The sequence below is a fragment of the Brachypodium distachyon genome, chromosome 5 (assembly GCF_000005505.3).
Source record: "Brachypodium distachyon strain Bd21 chromosome 5, Brachypodium_distachyon_v3.0, whole genome shotgun sequence".
NCBI classification, from domain to species: Eukaryota; Viridiplantae; Streptophyta; class Magnoliopsida; order Poales; family Poaceae; genus Brachypodium; species Brachypodium distachyon.
In genome coordinates this window covers 21,349,390-21,375,455 of record NC_016135.3, presented here as the reverse complement: position 1 = coordinate 21,375,455, position 26,066 = coordinate 21,349,390, and the positions used below count along the sequence as shown (strand labels likewise).

The following is a 26,066-nucleotide window of genomic DNA, read 5'->3' as shown; positions in this document are numbered from 1 at the left end:
CCTACCACGCCACCGGCCATCTCATCAGCGCCACAAGTTGCAGAATAATTCAGAAAACCTGTCCCGGGAAATTCCAGCGCCATCATCCATCACGCACTCCTACAACACGTACCTGCCAGCCCTGCTAGGGGCGGCGCGGCGCGGCTAAAGTTTGTGGTGGGGGTCGTCCGGGTTGGCTGGCGCCCGTGTCCCATCCCGAACACCACGAATTGACAGGAGCTCCATTTGATTAAAACACTCGTGGTTTGGACGTATTTGCGGTCTAATGATTAGTTTTAGTACCGGAAAGGGACTGACGGGAGTAATTAAGAAGGGATTTCGTAAACAAATCCATGCAGCGGGAGGAGGAGGGCTTGCATGACGAGCATCGCTCAACCACCGCCTGTTCGGGAACCAGGCCTGATCGCGCGAGAGCTCGTTTCCGCTGTACTCGTCGTTCGTTGCACATGATTCGTTCAATAATAATGGCCCGTGAAAGGAATGTTGTGCATATCCAGATCGAACCGAACAACGGGAGTCAATTCATTTTCATTTATCCGTGGTACAGCCGCTAGCAACCATTAGCGTGAGGTGAGCCCCCATGAAACCATGAATGAGTTGGTTCTCCCAAGTTCAACGGCTGCTAGCTGAAAACTCGATCCCCTCCCGGACCCGGACGCCGGACGCGAAGTTTGTTATCCCAGGAGGCCAGGACGAAACTCTGGATGCCAGATCAGAGGGACAAAAAGGGTCAGGACACACCGGAGCCGAGCAATTAATCCGACGCAGCAGCGATGTGGGAAATAGAAAAACGGCACAAAAATGTGGAATCAAGCTGGTACACACGAGTCAGGCTGTACGTATCAGCATGCAGCTGCACCCTGATATCGTGTCGGGGCGTCGTCCTTATCCGGATGGTTGTACAAGCCGCGACGCATGTGAGGACAGCTCACCCGCTGCCTGCCTCAGGGGCCCCGCAGCGCCTCTACCCGGCCTGTCACACACGAGAGGCACGTACTTGCGCCCAACTACCGCCATAGCTAGGAGCTGGATCGGCGAAATGGAGAATGGGAATCATGTAAAATCTCAGCTGCCGGTTAAAGTTGTCTCTTTCTATCAGCTTCATCCAGGTGTGCACCATCTTTGCACTTTGCCACGTATCAGGGCTTGGGTCCGTCTTTTTCCTGAAGCTGGCAGGGCAGCAGCTACTCTACGGATCAGACAGTAGCGCCGGTGACGACCGACCGCCTTATTTTCGGCGGAATCCGGAAGAACGCGACGGCTCAAGATGACACGTACTTCCGCGCGTTGGGAAAGAAAAACTAATCGTCCTTCCGCCGCCAGTTGGATCGACTCCTCACGTTTTGCCTGCCCCTTGATCTCGTGCTCCGCTGCAATTATCATGTGCGAAACGAGAGGGCATAGGCAATCGTGTGGGGTATATATGTACAGTTTATTTGCAGGTTTTGCGATGCGGTGGCGCACGGTAGGCCATGCGTATCACAGAGGCGTGAGGCTGAGAATTTAGCCAAGCGTTGCCCTTGGTTGGTCCTGATAATTTTACCTGAAGAGGAATCTAGTCACATCTACTATGCGATAAAGAGGAATAGTTGGTTCGTCCTGATAATTTTACCTGAAGCAGATCATACGGCTACGGTACTTTGACCCTCTTCTCCAATGCTTTTAGACACAGTGTAAAATTGCATAAGACATGCAAAACGTCTAATCTTTCAGTTATTCTTAAGATGGACTACACGACAATATTCTTTGAAAACATCTTCAGATGAGTTCGACATTGTAGTACCTATATGTACTCTTTCGTTCAATATCGCCGAGCACATCACCCTCGCTATATAGGCAACCATTGAGACCAGGTTCAGTGTAGATCGAACCAGGGGCGGAACTACCGGTGTGGCATGGTAACGCCCGTGTCACACCTAATTTTTGGCCCATCAGCCCAATATAGGTATACTGTCCTCACCTCAGCCCACCCAGCCTAGCATCGACACGGTCTACACCCTGGCCTCGCGCAACTGCTCGTGAATTTGATCGACAGTGGTCGCCGCCAGGCACCAGGTCATTCCCGATTTCGTGCGTTTGTTCAACTTGACCCCCTTCTTCTTTCTTGAGACTCGAGAGGCTCCCATCTTCTGCCGCCGCGGCGCAACAATCCAACAAACACACGCGCACCAGACTACCAGAAGACCAAACTGCCGGAGACACATAAGAGAGAACGCCACCGCCAGCGCAGCGCGGCGGGGCGGCACAGCAGCAGAACGTCGGGTTGACGGCACCGATGGGCGGTCGGCCACGCCGACGGGCGCTGCGCCTGCGGTCAGGCGATCAGCGAGGAGGATGCAGAGCAGAGGTGTCTTCAAAAATAAAAATCGAAACTTTAGAACTCAAATTGCAGAAACTGATTATCCATGTCTTTTTATTCAGATATAAAGAGTTTCTTTGACACTGATGGTAGCACAAGCGAGGGTTATTCAAAGGACTTGATTTTGCTGAACTGAAGAAAGAATTTCAGAAGGTAGAAGAATACCATTGTCGCGGTATACTAAATGCAAATAAAGATTCATTATTATGGATATTTTGGTTCTAATATCTTACTTGCATAATGTGTTTTCTATCATTCTATCATACATATGACACTTGTAGTTACTAATTCATATTTTTTTTGTATGGTTTCAATGTTTTGGAGATTATTCCTAAGTTTCTCTAATTAATATAGTTTATGAGTTGGTGATCGGTCATCCATGTCAGTTTCATCTATTGAGGTATTTTGAACTCCAATATCTTACTTTTGGATTTTACTATACTTGTTGAAAAAAAAGTAATATATGTCTAGTATTTCAATGAGGTTTTGCATAGTTGTATTGCATGCGATTTTTTTTCTGTAAAATCCGCCACACCTTTAAAATTATCCTGGGTCTGCCACTGGTCTAGGTTATTTCCGAAAATGGCCACTCATGCATTCAGGTGACTTAAATTATGCAAGAATGGATTAGGAAGAGAGACCGGAACCTTATCCTACTTGTTCTTTCAGTCCTTGGCCCCGCCAAGGGAGGGCTAGAAAGGGAAATTACTTTGCAGTAAAATCCTACGATGGTGTAAGTCTAAAAGGGTAATCCGTGGACCTATAAGGGCTTCCACATCTTCACTTTGCACTAAACCCCTGTAATGGGCTTGCTTGCTTTTCTACCACAGCATGGTCTAAGTCTAAGCCTAGAAAGGGAAACCCCACAAAAATACAAGCATCCTAGTTTGGGGCCAATACCTCAGCAAGCTCTCGTGCCAAACCTCCCGGTACCCATAGCGGTATCTACACCCACCGTTCTGACCGCACATATGTCTATCCTTTATTTTTAATCTCACTGCCATGCGTGTGATTGGTAGATAGAGCCAAAAGTGGTTCCTACCATGTCTCGTCTGACACCTTTATGTCTCTCACCTCTCTGACACTTATCTCTCTCACCTCTTCCTTATCTCTCTCACCTTAATACTTATCTCTCTCGTCTCGCCATTAGGACAATGATTGAGAAGTCAATTAGTACTTGTTAATGTATTGGCTGTACTTAAAATTGACTACTTTCTGCCATCTATAAATTGATAAGGTACTTAAAATGGACGATGTACATGTCATGTACCTCGATGTACCTTAATATACTTGCCAGATAAGTTTAACAAGTACTAGTAAGTTTGCACGTGCACGCGTGTCACAAAGAAAGATTAAACATCTCTTTTGAATCTCATCTTTCTTCAAGTTGTTTTTTATCAACTTTCTTTGTCATTGAACCACTTGAATAGTTGTCATTGTAACGATGTAGCTTGCGCGTGTAACACATGACCCACGCATGATGTCTCAGATAAAATCTACAAACACAATAATATTTAGCAAAGAAATAAAAGACAGATGAATGTCGGCAAAGAAATTTATTGCTGAAATTCAAAATCAACGAAGCATAGTATTACAAGACACGATTCCGATCCAGCATCCACATTTTTTTTACCAGTACCAGCATCCACAACTTAGCACTAAGCTATTTGGTACTCAACAAAATCAAAGGAAAATATTACTCCCTCTGATCTATAAAAACTGTCGTCCATTTTGTACTCGGTTAGTACAAATTTTGTACTAAGGAGGCGACACTTTTTATGGACTAACAAATTTTTGTACTAAGGAAGCGACACTTTTTATGGATCAAAGGGACTAACTAACTGCAAAGAAATTGAGAGAGGGTTGAATAAACTATCCATGGCATGGAGACAACTAAATCATTTATGATATACAAAGAATCACATAATCAATCAATGCAATCAAAATTCTGAGAATTGTCGTCATATTTGATAAATGTGAACACAATTGTTAATCTTTCAAGCATAGACCGATCAAAAACAGGAGCTTCACACAACTCCAAGAGCTTTCTATTGTAGTCGGATCAAGAAGCTCACTTCCAGGGGACTGGACGGGGTGACGGATGCTCCGGCCGCGTCAGCGGCGATTCGTGCGAGAGCAAAGACGATGACAACTCAAAGGGACGGTGGTGCCTCAACGTGCAGGGCACCTCGCGTGTCCCGATTGCGGGGCTTGAGGAGTTGGCGGGAGATGCGGGGTGCAAGGGCGGCGGCGATAGAGGAGTTTGCAGAAGATGCGGGGCGCAAGGGCGGCTGCGGCGGGCTCTTGAAGGTGGGCGCGTGAGGGCCCGGTGTCGGGTGGTGGTTGGCGGGCGCCCAAGGACTGCACGTGCGCGACGCGAGAGCAGTGAGGGTGGTGGCGGGCCAGCTAGACGGCGAGAGGGCAGCGGCAGGTGGTCGAGTTGATGGCGGAGGCGCGCGAAGGGATGTGGCTACAGGCGAGGGTGACGTTTGCGGCAGCGGCCGGTGGCGGTCGCATGAGCGCGCCGTCGGGCGGCGGCCGTCGGCGAGAGCGGTCGGGCGCTGGAAGGGAAGAAAGGAAGGCAGTGGAGAGTTTGGCTTGATTGGTTAGCTGGGTACGTGCGTGCATAGGAAGAGTTGGGTTGGAAAGAGCCATGTCCGGTGGCAGAGTGCGTCGGATGGAAATTAATTGCTAAATGCACACAACCAAAAATTAGCAGACTAAATGTTAGTTGTTAGAGGGCCTAATTGTTTGGTAATTGTGAGATGGGAATAGTTTGCGTACGTTTTTTGGGGTAGTTCTAGAAAAGAAAATGTTGGTGCCTTTATAAGTAGTAGAGATTGAAGGTGGGGCATGATCCTCCTACCAGAACCATGAAAACTTGTTTTCTTTTGAATTTCGTATTTTTGTAACATTTACATATACTGTTTTTGCATCGGGATGTATGCCCCCCCCCCTAGCCTGGGGGGCACCGGTCCCCTACCCCAACCATATATGCCATATTTGTACAACACAATATTATTATTTTTGTAATATGTTTATATATTAGTTTCACTCGGTGAATGTCTGGTGACCTAACAACCCTACATAATTCAGGAGTGACCATTTTTATTACAGAGGGATCTAGTGCTTTTAATATGTACCATTGGGTCAAATTTTATCTGTATTTTTTATTTTAATTAATAGAACGTAACCCACCTTGCTCCGGAATATGCCATTTGGAAGCAAAGACTGAAAGCATGGAGTAAAAAAAACAACGATCACTGCACAGCTGAAGAATCGATTGAACAAGTGGATGGTGTGTCGGATTACGGGGTTGGAGGATGGACTTAGTCGAAGAAACATAAGTTCTCAACATCAGTTCGAACCATTGTGTACATTAAGGTATAGTACATTGGTGATACAATGCACCCTAAAATTAAGAGGTGCATTTTTATGTGTGTTTTTTTGTAATATTAGTTGGTAAGGTAGCCACTAACAACTCTTACTCCCGCCATCGTAAAATTTTGGCACAATCAAACAAAGGGCACTGTGTTTTCATACAATTTTTTTTACGAGGAATGCATTTTCATACATTGAAGTAAAGAAATGTCTAGAAAATCAGGAATTCTTCCCCGGCTCCATTTTATTGAAAATGAAACCGACCCACCGATTCAATGTCAAAAGCAGATACAAGTAAGTAAAGACATCTTTATATTATATGTTTTGACTAATCGTGGAAAACTTTTTATCTTAGAAATGAGAATAGGAATGTTTCATGCCGTGTAGCACGTACATGCCACCATAAGAGATCAAACTGGTGGAAGGTCAGATATCTCTACACATAGGGTTTGACGATGGCCTAGGATGAACAAGGATAATTTCTCATTGTTTGTTCAGCCACCAAGTACACCAAAGCGATTAGATAAATCTTTTACTCTCAGAAATAGATACATAAAAATTTCTTAGAATTTTGCAAATATAAGGTAGTGGTAAACCTATCTAATTGGAGTATGGTGGCATTTCCATGCCATCAAGCGTCGTTCAAGACGCAATAGATGTAATGTGTCAAAAAGTACTTGTCTGAATGTTAATTGTTTTGCGATAAAATTGAAAAAACGGTTGTTACATGATACAAATACCTTCTACGTGATGGTCTGCGTACTTTAACCGTTGTGCTTCAGCGCAACAGCGCAAGGCAAATGACGTCCATACCTCGCCATTCCAATTCAATTTTTTTTTTGAGGGGAACATTCCAATTCAATTCTGCCGTCGTTGCGTGAAGCAAACTTTACTTTCGATAAAAACTGGACCCCGGCCCAATGCAACGTGACATGGGCCACGACCAGCCCAGAAGCCTCCATTGTACCCATCAACACATTGAGCTTCGACGTCTTTCGGTAAAAACGAGAGCTTCCATGTTGTTGCAATTCGGTGCGAGCCCAAAGTCCCGCTTATCAGAACGTCTCGGTCGAAACAACGATCGCCGCCGCAGGCTTCTTCCACTTCCACGCCCCGGTACCGCGGCCCACGCGCACAGCGGCCCACGCAGCCGTCGCCCGTCGCGATCCCACCCTTCGGAAACTCCTGACAGCAACGCCAACCGGCGAGCCAATGGCAACGACCCGCCGGCACTTTCGCCGCTCATGCGTTCCGCCGCCGCCAGCCCGCCACCCACTACTCCTCGCCTCCCGGTCTCCCCCACCTACCCCCACCTACGCCCCGGTGCGAGCTCGACTGAGTACAAATGGAGCTCCGCCCCCGCTCCTTCCCGTCGTTCCCCTCTCCCGATCACCCGCGCGGCACGGCGACCTCTTCCCCCACGCCGCATCCGCGCCCTGCCTCACGCCCCGTAAGTACCACGACTTCATACGGATTTTCATGTGTGTACGGTAGCAACGCGTGCCATCTCAAACTGATTGGTGCTGTCTTGCATGGATGTGGTAACATCGCAAACTGAATGGTGCTGTCCTGCAGATTCGGAAGAAGCAGTTGACCTGCAGCGCGATCGCCGTCTCCGGACGAGGCCCTACCGCGAGAAGGAGCCGGTGGTCAACGCTGATGACGGCAGCATACAAGTATTGACACCTTGAGCCGGTGCCCTGCGCTGGCGCGTTTTCACTTTTCGTTTTATGATACGCCACTAGGCCCGCCTGCTGTTACTTGTCGAATAAGAAGTTAAGAACGTGATTGAAAATTTTGAGATTGTATATAAAGAAGGACGATTGATTGACACTCTAGCGTTGCTACTTATGTGCAAAATTGATGTGCTGGTGAACGGAAAGAGACTAACCGTAGCACTACAAAAGAGATAAATAAAGGGGAAAAAAATCGATGTAGTACTACCACAGGATTACTATGCATTTACATTTGGTAGCTGCTAAACATTGGTCCCCGCTGGCCGCTGGCTGTTCCATCATGGGCATTTTACTCTTTCACTAAATTATTGTTTGTTCATGTGATCTGCTGTTCCAGCACAGGAACCCCAGATCTAGTCGACTTCAACTGGGAGACTCTTGGATTTCAACTGGTCCCGACAGACTTTATGTACATAATGAAAAGTTCGTCAGACGGGGTGTTCACCAAGGGTGAATTGGTTCCATACGGGCCAATTGAGCTGAACCCAGCTGCTGCAGTGTTAAATTATGGCCAGGTTTGTCTAGCTCCTGCTGTGCCTTGAAGAATCACATGTATGATTGATGAACAGTGCTATATAAAAATAGCCTTATTGATTTCAGATATGTAGGTTGTTCTTTTTTGTCCATTGTGTTTGATATGCAATAAAATGCTTGTAAAATTGCAGGGATTGCTCGAAGGTCTTCGAGCACATAGACAACATGATGGATCAGTCCTGCTTTTTCGCCCTGAGGAAAATGCATTGCGGATGAGGATAGGTGCAGACAGGTTATGCATGCCTGCACCAAGTGTAGAGCAGTTCTTATCAGGTGTCAAGCAAACCATATTGGCAAACAAGCGTTGGGTAAGTACATCTCCTCTTGAACAGTGGTGATGCATCTCTTTTCTCATGAGTTATGTGCTCCATTGCAGGTACCTCCCACTGGCAAAGGTTCTTTGTATATCAGACCGCTGCTGATTGGAAGTGGGGCTATCCTGGGTGTTGCACCTTCCCCGCAGTATACATTTGTCGTCTTTGTTTGCCCAGTTGGTCACTATTTTAAGGTTGGTGAATTTTGCTTGTTTTGTTTTCCATGTATCCTGTTTACATTTTATGGTTACATCTGTAAGATTTTGATGTTGTATGTATTTACTTTCAGGGTGGCCTATCTCCAATTAGCTTGTTGACCGAGGAAGAATATCACCGTGCTGCACCCGGTGGAACTGGTGATATAAAGACAATTGGAAATTATGCTTCAGTAATGCACCTTTCTCTACAATAAGTATATGCACATACATCTTTGCCCAATTGTTCTCTGAGTATGAGTTCACTTCCAATATTTTTGTTACAGTTATCCTCAACTTACATGCTACTACTGTTGTGCTGCTAAATTAGGAATCTAGTTAGCGTTAGCTTTCCTCCACAACATTTGATGTATATAAATGCATGTCTTCATCTCCCTGGTTTTGTTTGATAAATTACAACCACGTTCAACTATTCTCCAGTAACATAAAGATCAGGGAGAACATTGGTGTATGTTTATGTGGTTCCTGATGCTTTGCGTTTGGTGCCCACGTTCAGGTTTGTAGTGCTCAGAAACGAGCCAAGGACAAAGGTCATTCTGATGTTCTTTACTTGGATCCCGTGCATAAAAAGTTTGTGGAGGAAGTTTCTTCCTGTAATATAGTTATGGTAAAGGTATGTAGACTGGTCTTTGTTCCATTTAAGTTTTTCTTTGCAAGTCCTTGCAGGAAAATAACAGTGTAAAGCAAATTCTAGTGTAGTATCCGTGTTTTCTCTGACAATGATGTTGCGAGCATTTCCGGAGTCTATTGAAAGAACTGAACAAGACTCAGATACATAATACCTTCACTGATTAACGTGCTATAGCTAAAACAGTTTATTACTAAGTAGGAGTATTACTCCAAACTGTACACATGTTCTACTCTTTGGCATTATTTTGTCATTGCTGTATTTTAGTCGAAGAGTTACCAGTTTTTCTCGACAGGACAATGTTCTTTCCACTCCACTATTAACGGGAACAATTCTTCCTGGAATCACAAGAAGAAGTATAATTGAAGTTGCTCAAAACCTTGGATTTCAGGTAAGTGAACAGGCCTCTCACACTGCCCATGGAGTAACAACAATTGTTACAGAGATTATCTTTCCCTTCTAATATACCATATTCCTTTTGTTTTCAGGTTGAAGAACGCCTTATTGCCATAGATGAGTTGCTTGATGCTGATGAAGTCTTCTGTACCGGGACTGCTGTTGTACTATCACCTGTTGGTTGCATAGAGTACCAAGGAAGAAGGTAATAAGGTTTTATTTTTGTGGGCACTAGTTGTGCTATATGGATGTTCGACGAAATGGTCATTAAACTGCCAAATCAGGACAGGACAGGACAGGACAGGACCGGTAGGGTTGAAAGCTTATGAAATTAGGCATTTCAGACATACTGCCTGTCGAGCTGAGCTTTTCATGGTGAATTTAAGAATCTACAAGTATCTGAAAATTGTTGGTCCCGCCTTATGATTTCTCTGATCATATTATCTTCTATCATCCTTTCCATTTATACAAAATTCTGCAATTGCCGGTCAGTGTAATATTGGAAAAAATAGTGGGGTCCTCCATGTTATCTAATAACTGCTACCACTGTACTGAAAAATATCATCTCTCATCAATCTGATGTCTATTTGTAGAGTGGAGTATGGGAACGGGAAGGTCGGAGTTGTGTCCCAGCAACTCTATTCGGCACTTACAGCTATCCAGAAAGGCTTTGCAGAGGACAGTATGGGATGGAATGTGCAACTGAACTAGGGGCTTTGGCCCCCTTCGTTTGGCCTTCTAGGCCAGCTTCTAGGTCCCCAGGAAGCTGAAGCTCAAAAGAAAGGGAAAACTTTCCATGGGTTGCCAGGAGAAGCCCATCTCAAATCATGTGTAAAAGGAGCTGCCACGAGAAACTGCTCGAGACCAGTTTTCCGGGCTTCTTCGCGCCCCTTCTCCCACGGCAAATTGCGGCCAAAATGCCACCGCGGCCAAAAAAACCCAGACCTCTCCCTCCCGTCGCCTCCTCCCTCTAGGTCTCGGGCGCTCGCGCCGCCACCTCTCCCTACCAGCGGGAGCAGCCACCGGCCGACCCCACCTCCCCCCGATTCGTCTCCTCTCCACAGCCGGCACCTGATCCGCCACCTTCCCTCCGGCCGCCGCCGTTCTCCCTCTTCCGCAAGGCCGCCGCTCTCTCTCTTTCGCAAGGCCGCCGCCAAGCAGCTCGTCGCGCCGCCACGTCGTCGAAGGAGCTCACCCCACCCCGAATCGATCTGCTTCGCACCTGCCCAGCTCCAACGCCCATCTCGCCGGAGGCTGTCCGGCCAGGAGCTCGTCGCCTCTTCTCCAGGATGCGACGCCCTAAATCCCACAGCCCCAGATGCGAGGCCCTGTCTCCCATCGCCACCCTCCCCCGCCACCTTCATTTGGGTTTGTGTAATGTAATGCTATGATTTTTTCCTCTGAAGCTTGGGATGTGTTTCGTCATGCTAAGTGTATACGATGACAGTGTTATTTGTTGTAATTTTCAGAATATTGTTGTATAGATTGTGTTGGATCGAACAATTTTTATAGATTGATTTTTGTTCTTGAATTTTGGTTGGATTGAACAATGTCTTTGCTGTTAAATGAAGTCAAGGGGCGTTGTAGACTTTATCATCTGGATGGTTTCTACAAGTTCCTCATTTGTGCCAAATTATCCTCTTGTGTTTTGTCACAAGCAAAATAATGCAAATCACTAAACTTTCTCACAGAACTTCTGCTCTATGTAGAGTAGAATAATTTGGGCAGGTAGCATATACGGAAACAACATAGCATTAAGCTGGGTCTAAAGATAAATAAACCCCCATCTATCGTTTATTCTCATTTTGTTCCCCATCTGAATTGACCACACGGCCACTGTAAATAACAATGACTTGCTTGCACTCCGTGCTGTATATGTTTCTTGCATCTGACTGCGTTCATAAGTCATAACTTGTTTATGTCTGACATACTGATATGCATTCAAGCTAAATTATTGGCTCAGTGCCTAATTATATTTCGTGGGGTATGTGCAAGCACAGTGCCTAACTATATTTCGTCAGGTGACAACGGGGCCAGCCATGAAATCATGTTTGCCCATGATGGCTCGCTGCATCTAATTATTTACATCTGGGGTGGTCGTCTGGTGTCATGCACAGATGCGCTGCTCCTTTGAAACCTTAAATTTGCTACAGTGCACGCAATTACAGATCAAATCTGCATCTAGTCAACACATTTCCTGGGCTCATAACGTTTTCTGGCTGCTTGTTACCATATCTCTCGCCTTGAAAAGGTTGCAAAAGAAGAACTGCGCAAATACATTCTTCCTGCGGCTCTAGATAAGCACTGTCAAACTGCTGGCAAGGATATATCAGACCACAAGACAAAGTTGCTCACCTGCCACTGTTTCTGACCTATTCGAATGTGGAAAAGAAGAAGAGATGGGCAGTTTGCATGGTGTTGGGTTTAGATTTGGACAGCCACAACACTAACACCCTAACAACCAAGTTCTTTTTGTGTACGCCAGTGCAGACGAAACATGCATTATATGGATGACGACCAATCCGGAATGGCCGGTGAGGTGTTTACCTCCAAACCGAGTAGAAACAAAACCCTGGGTTTGTTAAGCGATTTGATTGATGGCATGATATATCAAATCATGCTTTTTCGCAAGGCCAATTAGGGGAGTCCGCGAGAGCCACACGGCGACGCGATCGAATCGATCGCCCACCTAGAGACAGACGGCCGGACAGCAGTCGTCGGCGTCACAGTTGCTAGCTGCTCTCCGGCCGGAAATAAGAAAGGTTTTCTGTTTCTCTGTGCGGTTTGCGGAGCTTCAGAGCATGTTCAGCAGTAACTCCTAAAAGAGGGTCCCTAAACTGCATCTAGAAGCTCTCCCTAAATTTTAGGGTCCTAGAAAATGCAAGTGTCTTCAGCAATGGTCCCTATTCCACAGCCCCTAAATAGTGTATGACATGTGGAACCTACTCGCCAGTGACTAGCCTTCTATTTATTTTCTTTTCATTTTTTCCCCTTCTTCTCCCCAATATTCTGCACTGGAAGGATCACGGAGGGCAAAGAGGCGTTGGGGAAGTTGGACGGCCACAGGCGGCGGCGCCAACGAGGTGGCGGCGATGCATTGCGGCAGGTCGCGGGGCTAGGCGCGGGGAGGCGACGGACCGGGGCGCGGCCATGGTCAGGGCGACGGCGGCGTGGCGCGGCGGGCCGGGGCGCAGACGCAATCAGGGGTGACGGCGGCGCTGCACGGGGGCGCGGCGGCCCGAAGGCGCGGTGCGAGGAGGCGGGCGGCGGTTCGCGCGCAGGAGGAGCCGAGCGGCGCGGCGCCGCAGCTGCGCAGGGCGACGGGCAACGAGCGGGAGGGGTGTGGAGGGAGGAGGCGGTCGGAGTCGGGCAGGAGGCGGGCGGCGGCGGCCCAAGGCCCGTACGGCGGCCAGTGGCAGGGCACGGGCGACGGCTAGTTGCGGCACGATGCAGGACGGTGCCGGCCGGCGGCGCAGAGCTCCGGCAGCCAAGAGGTACGGGGATTGGACGCACGAGGAAGAAGGCACGGGATGGAAGAAAGCTGATGTGGAAGGGACAGGGGAGCCACTCATCTGTTGAAGAGTTTTTTTTCGCCTCTATCCTTTAAAATGGAATAGAGACCCTCTTTAGGTGTAATAGCTGCAACAGCGACAGGGAACCAACGCCCCAACGGCGAGACGCCGAATTTTTATTAGCCTTTCAGGCACACCGGCCGATACGTGCAGCAAAATGTGCAATGCATGCGGCCGAGAGAGTTTTCTCTTGGACCGCTTTACGTGCACGTTCCTTTTCTATTCTTTGCTCTGCACCTGACGCGCCCCCTGAACCGAATTACAGCACGCACTGGGCAATCACGCGTTGCGCGCTGACCAGCGACCACGTCCATCTGAAAAAAGCCGGGGAAGGAAGCCCAGCCGTTCGAGCTTCTGAATGAGGAAGCGGAGGTTGAGACGTCGTCGCCCGGAATAAAATACACGAGTGTGTTCAACACGCATATATATACAACATTGGTCGCTCGTCCGTTTGCCAATCATGGCGAGACGCAAAAAAAGCCAGCGGCCGACACGCAGGACAACGACCCGTCCGCCAACGCGGACCGGCCGAGCCCGACGTCGCTCTCCACGATCCGCATGCACGTTCTGGCCTTCCATTGCTGATCGGACGGCCATGGATTCATGGAAGCTACGTACCGAACGTCCTTTTTTATTCTTGTTTCTCCGTCGGATCGGAAGGGTGCCCAAACCCAAAGGAGCGAAACCCACCCACCGGTGCCCAAACCCAAAGCTACGTACAAGTACATATGTTTTTTGAGATGTATGATCACAATTTTTTTTAAAAAACTATGATCACAAATTGATCGTTTATTTAAGATGAATATACAAAGCATCGAAAGAAAATGCACAAGTGGTACGTTTGTTATTTCACTCTAATCCAACGAATTTTCTGGCGAATCTTATTTTAGTTGCTTTGTCACATCCTGGGAATTAAGAATTGGATGGTGACGGTTGCTGCTGTGCAGAGAGGGAAATTTTATATAAATGCAACCCTTCAGTTTGTTCCCATTACCCTATTAAACATTGGGGATTTTTCATCTTGTTTTGCAGCAATTTCGTTTGCTCCTACTAGCAAGACACAAATTGTTAATCCGAAAACTTCAAGAGAAAACCAATAGACATTGCTATATGTGCAAGTCAGAGAGAGACTCCCAAAAAAATAGTCAGCGAGTTTGGTGGAGTTAATTATTGTCCTAACTAATTCGATATGAAACTTTTTCTAAATTGAAGTACATTATCTATTCTAATCATTGTGCATTGTGTAATGTAGTTAGGTGTGTCCATATATTTTTGCCCACCAGATAATTAGCATGTCATACTTATTAAGGACATTGCACTAGGTCCCTTAAATTGATAGTACGAACAATTTAGTCCATAAATTTGTAAGTCATACATTTCTATCAAAACTTGGTAGTTGGGAATTCACCCATTTCTATCAAAATTTGATAGTTGGGAATATGGTCGAAACTGTTGTTACTTGTATCATATCTCCTCTTCCTATCCGATCGATCTTTTGGGATAGATGGTCAGATCGGGTATGTTGACATGGTATTAGAGCTGAGGTCTCTCCCTCATTTTTCCAATTATTATCCACGCCCACGTTAGGCGTGAGGGGAGCTTCTTTCTTTTCACATCCACGTCGGATGTGAAGAAAAGATGTTAAGTGTATCATATCTTCTCTTTTTATCAGATCGGTCTTTTGGAATAGATGGTTAGATGGGGTATATTAACAAAAACAACCTCTAATTACCACATGTAGTCATTTGGAGATAAAATTGAAGCGGAACAAATTATTGTTTGGCCTTTCGGTCACATTTTTCATCACTTAATCGCATTGTCCATTCATTTATCTTCCACTTTGTCGTCATCTTCACCTCGTCTCACCCAATTAGATCATATCCATTAAAATAATTTGCCTAGGGGAAATAAAAACGATTAATTATAAAATGCTTAATCATGCTTTGAGAGTTCAAATGTATACACAATTGAGGAAAATTGTTAGTAAAGAAACTGAGGGGATATTTCAGGTTTCTTTATGAGCATGCAGATGGCTGAATGTATTGCAAGGAGTTTAGACACACAACCAGTTGCGGATCCAGAAACAAAATTACGTGGATGCAAACCTTTTAAATGTCTCATTTAACCGGATTACCCTTTCAGTTTTTGTCGATGTAAACCTGACACCACTCTGGTTTTCTGTAGGCAACGTGCGTGTGTACGAGCGTGTGTGGACAGGGGCGGAGGCAGAAAAATAATATAAAGAGGGCCAGAATAGAAGGATAATTTATTAGGGGGACCAAAACATAAGAACATGAGACGCATATGATGAAATTGCAAAAATTATACAAGGACTTAAGGACTTAAGTAACAATTCAAAATCACCGCCACTGTGTGTGGGTCTACGATGTAAGGGGTGTTCCTAAAAATTGAGATCAATATTAAGTACTCCTACACAGATAAGAATATGTTTATGGACGTACATGTCAATTATGTATCCTTCTCTCCCATATTCCTGCCGTCCGCTGCGTGTTGCGCTTGCGCTTGATCGAGCAGCCATGACGTGGGAAAGAGTGACAGACTAAAATACAGACAGATATAAAATCAAAATCCGCTCCTTTAATCCGCAAAACCAAAGTACAAAATACCCTGCAAATCCTATCTCCCCCTTCTCTTCACACAGAGAGAGAGAGAGAGAGAGAGAGAGCGAGCGCTGGGGCATGAGAGCGATGATTGTAGGAGCCTCAGTAGGAGCAGCGCAGCCACACAGGGCAAGGTGCTCCACGTCCTAAGAAACCTCCCCGATTGCCAAGGAGAAGCGGTGCATGCGTCTCCACGGCGGATGGTCCAGTTTCTTGAAGGATACGGAGGAGGAATTGGAAAGGATCAAAAAGATTTCAATTTGGGCCGTTCACATGGTCCTGTGAAAAGGGGGCAGTCCTGTTGGCTGTGAGTATTCGTCCATCCACATTTGTTAATTTGGTTTCGGATTTGGAGACCGGAGAGAATTCCATCTTGGTGCTGGTGGCGGCGCGTTTTGGGGGTTCGCAGTTCGCTGTGAAGAAACGGAGGATCAGAAGGGGGAAAGAGCACCTTCTGGGTTCCGAGATTGCTCCGGGCACACAGGTCTTTCTTGCTTGCAAGATTCTGAATTGCTGGAGCCTGAAAGTCTGAAACTCCACGGCGTGGCCTGCATGTTTGCTCTGCTCTCTGCTTTTCTTTTGCGTGTTTAGATCTTTCTGAGATATTCCCTTCCGGCGTGCCAAGTTTCTCGATTTTGGACGTGAATTCCAAGTCTGGAGGCATCCTGTGGAAACCGAGGAAGCACGGCAATTACAAGAAGGGTTTCTTGTTGGGTTATCCGACCATTTCGATCTGTTTCTGCCGGCCTTCAATAAGTTTCTTTATTGCTCAAGGCCCGGAGGTTGGATTTTGAGCTCTCTCTGATATTGGTGCCAAGTTTCAAGAGGAGAGCAACCGGGCACATACAAGGCAATTCAGATGATTCAGCAGGTCGTTTCCCAAGAACAGTGGTAGAGGCACCAAGCTTCTTGTTACCTGGCGGCTTCTCTCATCAATTACTCACTGGTAAAGTAACCAGTTTTTATGCTTTTATTCATCTGTATGATTGCCAGGGTGCATTTGGCATTGAGGTGGATTATGATTATCTGTTATCTGTTTGCCTACGCAGTTTTTGCATATTTTATCATTTGGTTAACCAGTTTTTCTTATTTATACATCTATTTTTTCGCAATAGATCATAAAATAAGATCAACACATCCCAATTCAGCAACCACAAACTGAGTATAACTTGGTCTAGTCCTTCCGTCAGTGCTTTATTTTTTAATATATTTTGCATTTTGGTCATTTGGTAGCGCTTCTTTATGTGCTCTGAGATTCTTTATCGAACATGATAACTGTCCCTTTCGTTATCAGGGAAAAGAAGGGGGTGAGCTTTGAAATCTTCAGGTTTCACCAATTTCAATTTGCCTTTTCGATACTCTGAAAAGTGAAAAGCCTCGTCCCTCCTATTTCATTAAATTGTACTATATGCAAAATATTTGCCTTTTTTATACACCGGAAAACCTCGTCTCTCCAGTTTAAATTAATTTTGCTAAATATGTGGCATATTTGCCTTTTCTATACCCTTAAATACTTCTCTCTCTCTCTCTCTCTCCAATTTCAATTATTTCTGCTAAATACTCCCTATGTAGCATAGTGTGTCATAAGAAAAAAAATAGACAGCCATTTAATTCTTCCACTGCTCGTAACACAGTTAACCTTATGTTAGAATGTATCTTGCATGTGGGGTATGGGGTCAATTGTAAGTGAGACAGGCCTGGGCAAATCATCAAATTGCTAAGTAAAGTGAGGGCAAATGATCAAATAATCACCCCTTGAACATGAAAGCACGTAACTCGAAGGATGTCAAAACCGACATTTGGATCTCTTGTTTTGTTTTTCTTTGTTTAGTGAGTTAGAGGCAGTTGTATGTTTATGGAAGTCAGGAAGTCTGCAAAACTAGTTGGAAGAGCTTATGAGAAATTCTGAGTTGTTGGGACTCAGGAGAGTATAAAAAACAAAGCCTTCTTTTTTTTGCCATTTGTAGTCCCATTTTGTACTCTTCACTAACTTCCTTCATGCACATGTGTTTTAACATTCAGGTTAACTTGTCTGAAGAGAGAAATTAGAAGGTAACTTTATCTGACCATGTTGTCTTCCAGCATGGAAAATACAAGTTACAAACAGCGGAGCAAGACCGAGAAGGTTCAGGTTGGCTGCATGTCAGGGCTGATCAGCATGTTTCACTTTCGTCGTAGTCCAAAATTTCTTTCAGACGGGAGCCGTCGATTTAGTAGGTATTCAGGTGAGGAACCTATTAACATTCCTTAGCTGCACTATACCGGTATGAGTTAATGTATTACTGTATTAGCCCATCCATGACATCGCTTACGGTAAAGTGTTGCTTCGTGCAGTTAGAAGTGACATAAAAGGTTCTGAAGATTTCAATGGAATTATGGCTGCTGATGTAAGTTTCAAATCGATGAAAACCTATTTCAATATATTTTTGTCATTTAGGAAGTGCAAAATTCATGCGATCGCTTTAATAAAACCGACCAAAGAAAGGAGAAACTTTCGACATTCAATAAAAAGGAAGGAAAATTGAAAGTTCGGCTACTATATTTAACCCACCACTGCTTGTTACATACTAGCTTGCATCCATATTTTGCTTCTACTACACTTATACACTGGTATAACTGTGCGCATAATGCTGATTTTATATGAATTTTTTTGTATAATGTGGATCAATACTTGTTGTACTGTAGGTCTGAAGTTTTGATTGTAGATCTCTATTGCTCTGGAATTGACAAAACATAAATGTTCCTGCTAAGCAACACAATAATGCTATAAAATTTAAAAAATATAGTAACTTTGCAACTTCTATAAGGTTTTGAAGATACGTCTCCCCAAACATTTGAAGTATGGTAAAGCACTCTCTAATACCAAAAGTCATTAGCGTAGGAAAGGCAGCAAACAAAAGACAAATAGTGCTGCAATATGTGGGAGTATAACATGTTCAGAAGTATTTGTAACTTTGAAATTAACTCGGCATAAAAAATTTATACACACATTCATTTCTTTTCTCAGAGTAACAAAGACCATGGGATTAAAGCAATTCATGCCGGGAGGGCAAGTATTAAAGCACTGATGGAAGAAGAGATGACTAGTGACACACAGCCCTTGAAGCAAACACAAAAAAACACACTTGTGGAATTCTCTAATGATGTGAAGTCAGTGAATCTGCATGAAGGATCTGAGATTGACCTAAATTTGGCTGCAAGTCTCATGGAAATATACAGAAGCCATAATGAAGGTCAAGACAGTATCGATTCGGTTGGATCGGGTCATAATTGCGATTCGATTGATCAAGAGAACAATACTGGTGCGGGTGCACATCCCAATCGGATCCCCTCTATTATTCAGAAAGCACTAGAAGATTTGGCCGAAGCTGTAATAAGCCATCAATCTGCGAATGCGAAATACATAACCAGCAGTGGTGAAGCAAGGTCCAAAGAACTAGTTGATGCACTGCAGCTGCTGAGCTCAAATAAAGAGTTGTTTCTGATGCTTCTTCAAGACCCAAGCTCTAGATTGTTACAATGCCTCCAGAACCTTTACACATCACTGGGAGGTCCGATGTTAGAACTGGCAGAGTCTGATGAAGAAACTAAGTTGCAAGGGGTTTCAACATGTAAAATGCAAAGAACGCATAATTCTTTCTTGATGGAGGATAAATTAGTCATGAGGAAACCATCAAAGTTAAATGATAGTTCCCGTGGCCTTAGCAGAATAGTAATCCTGAAGCCAAGTTCTACAAGAAGTCAGAGTAGTCTGATCTCAAGTAGTGTAACTTCTTCACCACTATCAAATAATACTAATCTGCAAGGTCAGGAAGAAAGTGATAAACCTGCTCACCATTTCTCTCTTAGAGAACTTAGAAGAAGGCTAAGGCTTGCCACCATGAATAGTACATTTGAGAAAGCTGATTCACTCAAGCAGTTTCCTGTGGAAAGCATGTCGATAAGTTCAGAAAGTACAGATTCTTCTGACTGTGAGATAGCTAAGCAACCATCCATTGTCGAGAAGGAAACAAACCTTGAAGATAGTGGAAATGGCATGGGAAATGATGCCACTCATGATGTTGGCTCTTTCTCCTATGAAAAAGCTAAGAAGCATATAATTGAGAAGCTACAAAGTCAAGATGAAGACAGTTCTCAGATTTTATGTAAATCAGAATCCTTTGGGAGATTAATTTCATATCCGGAGTATGACACATTTTCTCCCAGCCGTTGCCCTCAAGAGGAGGACACAAGCATATTACCAGAAGCTTCAGACTCATTAGCGTTACAAATTATTGAGCAAGACGCTGAACCAACAATCCAACACCAGGAGACAATATCAGCCGACGCAAGCGTTTTAGCTAACAAACAGTTGGATGAACTCGGGACAGATCATGGCAGCCATCCATTCAAGGAGGACACTATTTCTCAGGAGCTGACCAATGAAGGTATGCTACTCATCCAAACAAGAAAGATGCCCCCCTCTGTTCAGCTTTATTCTCTCGTCTTTCTTGTTTAAATGTAATATATGCATCCAATTGTTTACAGATGTTGAAAACAAGCAGGATGCAGTGAAAAAACAACAACTCTGTACCGAGGTCGAAAATTCATGTGAAAGCTTAGAACAAATAAATTCAGACCCAGTAAGTTACACCTTTTACTTTAGCAAATTCAAAACAAAGTTCTTTTTTTTTCGGAAATATGATAATGTTCTTGTCTAATAATGAATTTAACTTTCCTTGGTCTACTAAAGCTTTGCTTGGAGGAGCGACATCACGCTAATGTGTTGGCAGAAGTGCCCCTGTATTCTCCTGAGGAGCAGAACAATCGTAGTCCATCAGCAGTTATTGGATTAGCCAAGCCATCCATATTGACGTTTGCTTGCTTGTCAGAGAATGCTGATGAAAAAGAGGAGAAGCTGAGTCCACAATCCGTTCTAGATTCTTCCCTAGGAAGTACTAGTCCTAGCCACAAAACCAGAAAGCAAGGTATTTAACTGAAAATAAGAACTTACACCCTTTTGCTTTTGTATACTGATTGGTAACAAAAGAAAATTTAATGTGCTTGCAGATGAGTTGTCCATGCCTAGCTCAAGAATTCTTTTTGAAGAACTTGACACTCCCTCGTCTCCGACCTTGCAGAACAGACCAGAGATATCAGTTCTTTATGATAAATATGAAAGGGTTTCCTTCATTAAATATGTGCTAGAAGCTTCAGAATTGTTGGCCGATGGAAGTTCGGAGAGGTGGTATATGAATGTGTTAGTGCTTGAGACATCTGTTTTGGCAGAAGTAGGAACATCATACTGCCTGACGGACGATGTGGTTCTTCTTTTTGACTGCGTGGAAGAAGTTCTTCTTAGGATAAGGGATAATTTCTTTGGTGCTGATCCTTGGGTAGCTTTCCTGAAACACAACGTGAGACCAGCTCCCCTGGGAACGGAACTCGTTAAAGAGGTGGCTAAGTGCATCGACTCTCTTGTCAGTACTGAATTTCCAAAAACATTAGATCAGGTGGTCCTGAAAGACTTAGAAACTGGACCGTGGGTAGACCTACGATGCGATACTGAAAGCGTTGTTATTGAGGTGTGGCATGGTGTGCTTGATGACTTAATGGAGGAGATGATATTTGACCTGTGGCTTTAAGATTGTAGAGCTTTGTAGTTGTAGTCATCCATGAAGCTACATCCGACCAAAATTGAAAAGGATTTTATAGATAAAACAGTGTTTTCTTCAGAAAATGATGAAGATTCAGCAATGTTCTGTTAAAAGGAGAGATAAAGTGAGTATGATAGATTTTCAACAGATTATAGAGTTAGGCATTTCATCATGATTGGATTGGAATTTCATTTTCCGGATGTAGTGAATAACAGTTTTTTCGCAGCACAATAACTGTGTCCTACTGTTAATAATACTATAATATAATCCTGAATGGATTTGGTCACAAACACCAGGAATTGTTCTGTTATGTTTTTTTTCTTACTTCCTGTTCCCTGTAAAGATGTTGAAAATAGGAAATATAAGCTTTGTTTATGCATACATTGTTCCTTTAACTGTCCTAAGAATATTTCCTCTCTTGAGAGCAGGGTGTTTCCCTTGTTTATGAGATATATTACAGTTATTAATCTGGTGAAGATCAGTTGCCAGCTTGTGATGCCCATGCCCATCCATATATGAGAAACAATCACAAGTGACACCCGATACTGTAGTCACTGTGCCTCCTGACATCTATTGTCATGATATAGAGAATGCAAGGTAACTGAGGGACCATGGGAATGAATGTAACTCCAAACATGGCTAAGCTAGGGGGAGTAGCCTACTGTGCTTATGCTATCTTCCATTAGTGCTACATGTTATGGCATAATGTACATATTGTTGGATGGATGTATGGACCCTTATTTCGATTCCCGTTCCAGAGGCAGGATGAACAAATGATCATCAGATCTTCCTTGCAGACTCGTCGGCGAAAAGAACATCATCTATACATGTTACTATGGTGTACGCCAGGCTCTCCAGCACCCTGGAGTAGCTCTCCAGGATGGCTTGCCCAACGTCCTGCAACAACACAAGAATTGCGCAAGCCAGATTTCACATAACAATTCGTGGGGATGCTTGCAGCGTTAATTAATTGCCAAGTTCTTGCTTGCTTACCTTGTTGTATTGTATCTTGCTTGCATCCAGCGTGGTCTGGGAGAGGCCGGGGAAGCGCTGCTTGAGGCAGAGCAAGACGTCCTCGGCCCTGCTCGCCAGCATCACGTTCTTGTCCGACTCCATCAGGTCCTTGACCGCGCTCCACGGCGACCTCGACTGGCCGTGGCCGTGGTTCGCCTTCCGCCGCCACACGTGCATCGCTGCCTCCACGCGGTCCGCCACCTCCAGGGCCTCGTGCTCCGACGATATCTCCAGGCAGTCCAGGAGGTACTCCGGCGCGAACTTGCCCGGGAACGACATGTGCCGGTATATCGAGTCGCCCACGCTTGCCCGCCCGCACTAAACATTCAGAAATCAGAACCAACAACTTACTTCAGAGAAATCATAATTCAGAAAGATAATTGTTAAGATCGATTAGTGACATTACATACGAATTCTTCGGGGCGAGAGATTTGCAGTTACCTTGGGGAGTGTCTGCTTGTACAGTTCAGGAATCTTTATCTCCGCGAGGATGCCGTTGTTGATGGCCATGGCCGCCTTGTGAATCTGGTTCGCGCAGTCGTGCTTCTGCTGCAGGTCTCTCCGCGCCGACTCCGTCAGCCCGGGCTTGGTGACGCACGGTACGGGCAGCCACCACCGGTCCTCGCCGCGGTGGCTCACCGGACGGTCGTCGTCGCAGCTATCCTTGTGGCCCTTGTCGTTGAGGTACCAGAATTCAGTCTTCTGAAAGCCGTCCAGGATCTCCTGCAGAAAACAGCATCAGTTTCAGATCCCAAATAATCGATCTCGTGGACGGTGCGAGGAAAGTTGGATTCTTACGAGCAGCATGTCGTCGAGTTTCTCGAGGGCGGGGAGGTTGACGTAGATGTCGGATCTTGGTCTGGTCGCCATGACCTGACGGAACGCATCCATTTGCTTAGCCAGCGACATGGAAATCTCAACTCTGAAGAATCAATAATGGCGGTCCAATCGTCTTACCTCTCGTGTGGTGCCGTCGGGCAGGATCTCCTTGGACGGGAAGAGCTCGACGATGTAGTCGCACACGGAGAGCAGACAGTCCATCTCCCGCCGCCACATCGTCTTCTTCTCCGCCGGCAGGGGCTCCAGCCTGTGGCAGCTCCCGAATACAGTCGCTGCCGAGCAGATGATGCAACATGATGTCAGTCAGGGATTCAGCGTCTTCTCTACTCTGCTCGTAACATGTCTCCAGATTTAAGGTGCACTGTACATTACATACCGTAGAGGTTGGTGATGGCATTGGAGATGGCGACGGCGGTGGAGACCCCCTTGCCGCCACCGGACATGTCCTCGCCCAGCAGAAGCTTCGAGAACCTCTCCTTCATCAGCTGCAGCTCTGCCAGATGCCAGTCCAATCCACCCACATCAACATCCATGACAGAGACACGCGAAAACACCAAAGCAGAGAGGACTCAAGTACTCAACGTACCGCTGAACCCGGCCTTCCTGTCGCGCACGCCGCCGCCGCCGCGGCGCGCCGCAGTGCCGAGCCTCTGCAGCAGCGGCGGCGGCATTGGGAGTTGAGAAGGCATCCGCGCCGCTACGTTGCGCACGGGCCACCGCGGGTACGGCGGCGTCCCGTAGGGGCTCCCCGGCTCGCCGCTGCACTCGGACGACACGTCGGAGGCGGCGTAATCGGACCTCGAGTGCGCGTCGGCCTCCGAGCCGTCCTCCCACGTCGACGACGGCGTGTCCATGCCCGCATGGATCGACCGATCAGCTCCGGCCGGCGCGTGCGTGCGTCCTGAACAGGGCAGGGGGGTGGTGCGTGTGCGAGGGAACGGCGGCTTTGTAGTACACCCGGTAGGCGAGACCGCGAGAGAGAGCCGATCGTGCTGGTACAGTGGAGGACAAAGGCGCTTGTCTAGGATGCCGAGAACATGCGGGCGAAGTGGAAGGGGAAAGGAAAGGAACGAGCAGAGAAACACGGCGAAGTACTGGCAGGAGAAGTCGCCATCATGAGGCATTGAGGCCCCACGATGACCCGCGATGAGGTAAACCGTAAAACGACCTGGCATTCTTCCCCTTTTGCATTCCCTGCCCGGGGAAGGGAAAAGCGTGCGATTCCCCTCGGGTGTCGGGGCTGCCGACGAAGATGCTCCTTGCCGCGGGAAAATTTTCTTTGAAATCTGCAAAGCCAGAGCCAGAGAGAGCTCTGCCCGCCTGCCCTGCCCGGCATGTGATCATGTGCCCACCTACGGCATCGCCAAAACATGCTAAAGCGTCCGTCCTTTGCTCCCCTAAACACTCTCAGGCTCATTGACGCGCCACAGTAATCGGCCGCGTGGCCGGCGTGGATGTCGTGTCGCCGTGGGCCTTTTTCGTCTTACCTGACACAAAGTCGCGGGCATGCCGGCCATCAGAATAATGGCGACATTAGGGAAAAAGGGGAAGAAAAGGAAAGGACCCCCCCTCGCCTATGTCTGCGGCCTTTCCGATCATGACCCGGCAGCCGCGCGCCCCGAGGAGCCCGATCGAATTTGCCCTCCGCAAAGTCGCAATTATTTTACCGCGACCATCTCTAGTTTCTCCCCGGAAATGTTGCTTTTCTTGCTTCCTTTCCTCCTCTGCCCAATTTCTCTGTTCATTTAGCCTTTGCAAGTAGGCTCTCTGCCTAGTGTAGGAGTTTAGTAAAGTACAGAATAAGAGGAAAGCAGAGTGTTCCTTGGCTGTCACAAGCTGTAGTGTTGTTCAGTTCATGCAGAGGAGAGGCCGTATAAAAAAAGAGTTGTTGGTCTGAGCATGTTGTTCAATCAGATTGGGCCTCGTGGATAGCAGCTTAGCTTAAGAGTAGTACAATTTTTAAGCTTATCCGTGGCACGCTTATGCCGATTGTTGATAGGCCTATATAGCGCATCATAGCCCTACGAAGTAGCGCCACGTGCCTACTCCCTTTGGTTGCTAACCGCATGCTTCTGCTGGCGATTTGCTCAGTTTGCCAGGCTTCTCGCTGGAGTTTGCCAGGCTTACTCCGTCCAACAACAAATTGATATCTCAACTTTGATTAAATTTAAATGCATCTATATACTAGTCATGTCTAGATTTATCTAAATTTTGACAAACTTGAAATATCTTTTGTTGGACGGAGAAAAAATTAAATATTTTGAATTCTTTTAAAAGTACACTTATACATTTACGGGCTCTCCATGCACTCTACCCTTTTTAGCCTAGAGGAGCAGAAATTGGTTGTGGTCGCATGCCATCAGTATTTGCCAGAGCCGACGAAGATACTGTGCAAGCGTCGTTTTCTTTCTCGAAGACATCGTCAAAGTAATGTGTTTCATTTCCTTGGCCGAGGAAACTGTGCAATTCTTTTGCAGGAATGTGTAATTGGGTTTTTTCGCACATTCCTAAAATTTAAGACTATACACATCATTGTTGTATTTCTTTTTCTTTCGTAACTCTATGTTGTTGGTTTTGCTCTCATTGAGGGGAGACCTTAAAAAAGTGGATCTTGCTCTCAATTCTTTCTCACTTGCTCATGTATCATATTGATGTGCAATTATGTATTTTGGGTTAGTGCACATCACTTCTCTCGATGTGAAAATATGTTTAAAAAATCGGTAAAAACTACTGGGCAAGAAGTAAAATTAAGTTGGGTGTGGGTATATCTAAGTTGCCTGATTTTTAAACGAAATACTTAAATCTAAGTTGACGAATCAA

The 26,066-nt window shown here is 45.8% G+C and overlaps 3 protein-coding genes across 4 annotated transcripts; 2 read left to right on the top strand and 1 right to left on the bottom strand.

The window, feature by feature from the left end:
* The first annotated feature begins 6,899 nt into the window (after positions 1–6,899).
* Positions 6,900–11,156, top strand: LOC100829265 (branched-chain-amino-acid aminotransferase 5, chloroplastic). Of its 2 annotated transcripts, XM_014895502.2 has the most exons (10): positions 6,900–7,190; positions 7,316–7,416; positions 7,814–7,991; positions 8,142–8,318; positions 8,387–8,518; positions 8,614–8,712; positions 9,036–9,152; positions 9,463–9,558; positions 9,656–9,768; positions 10,157–11,156. In XM_014895502.2, the coding sequence occupies exons 1-10, from the start codon at positions 7,086–7,088 to the stop codon at positions 10,272–10,274; spliced, it is 1,236 nt and encodes a 411-aa protein (XP_014750988.1). In that variant the 5' UTR covers positions 6,900–7,085; the 3' UTR covers positions 10,275–11,156. The 2 variants fall into 2 exon arrangements, with proteins under 2 accessions (XP_014750988.1, XP_010240235.1); XM_010241933.2 differs by lacking the exon at positions 6,900–7,190 and having other exon boundaries at positions 7,819–7,991.
* Positions 11,157–15,673: 4,517 nt separating this feature from the next.
* LOC100844139 lies at positions 15,674–21,771 on the top strand. Its single transcript, XM_010241932.3, has 7 exons — positions 15,674–16,702; positions 17,779–17,981; positions 18,091–18,143; positions 18,764–20,183; positions 20,284–20,378; positions 20,489–20,723; positions 20,806–21,771. The coding sequence occupies exons 2-7, from the start codon at positions 17,825–17,827 to the stop codon at positions 21,378–21,380; spliced, it is 2,535 nt and encodes an 844-aa protein (XP_010240234.1). The 5' UTR covers positions 15,674–16,702; positions 17,779–17,824; the 3' UTR covers positions 21,381–21,771.
* A 114-nt stretch (positions 21,772–21,885) lies between these two features.
* LOC100843835 (rop guanine nucleotide exchange factor 3) lies at positions 21,886–24,414 on the bottom strand. Its single transcript, XM_003580262.4, has 7 exons — positions 23,833–24,414; positions 23,623–23,739; positions 23,364–23,518; positions 23,205–23,279; positions 22,848–23,129; positions 22,386–22,724; positions 21,886–22,289 (listed from the first exon to the last, which is right to left on the bottom strand). The coding sequence occupies exons 1-7, from the start codon at positions 24,368–24,370 to the stop codon at positions 22,173–22,175; spliced, it is 1,623 nt and encodes a 540-aa protein (XP_003580310.2). The 5' UTR covers positions 24,371–24,414; the 3' UTR covers positions 21,886–22,172.
* Between the last annotated feature and the right edge of the window lie 1,652 nt (positions 24,415–26,066).

Bases quoted from the DNA above. Each gene is read 5' to 3' on its own strand.
- LOC100843835 (XM_003580262.4), bottom strand. From the start codon at position 24,370: ATGCCTCATGATGGCGACTTCTCCTGCCAGTACTTCGCCGTGTTTCTC. The intron at 23,280-23,363 runs GTAAGACGATTG...GCGTTCCGTCAG, and splicing joins CCGACGGCACCACACGAGAG to GTCATGGCGACCAGACCAAG. The intron at 22,725-22,847 runs GTAACTGCAAAT...CTGAATGTTTAG, and splicing joins ACAAGCAGACACTCCCCAAG to TGCGGGCGGGCAAGCGTGGG.
- LOC100844139 (XM_010241932.3), top strand. From the start codon at position 17,825: ATGTTGTCTTCCAGCATGGAAAATACAAGTTACAAACAGCGGAGCAAG. The intron at 18,144-18,763 runs GTAAGTTTCAAA...TTCTTTTCTCAG, and splicing joins ATGGAATTATGGCTGCTGAT to AGTAACAAAGACCATGGGAT. The intron at 20,724-20,805 runs GTATTTAACTGA...ATGTGCTTGCAG, and splicing joins CCACAAAACCAGAAAGCAAG to ATGAGTTGTCCATGCCTAGC.
- LOC100829265 (XM_014895502.2), top strand. From the start codon at position 7,086: ATGGAGCTCCGCCCCCGCTCCTTCCCGTCGTTCCCCTCTCCCGATCAC. The intron at 7,417-7,813 runs GTATTGACACCT...CTGCTGTTCCAG, and splicing joins CTGATGACGGCAGCATACAA to CACAGGAACCCCAGATCTAG. The intron at 9,153-9,462 runs GTATGTAGACTG...TTTTCTCGACAG, and splicing joins GTAATATAGTTATGGTAAAG to GACAATGTTCTTTCCACTCC.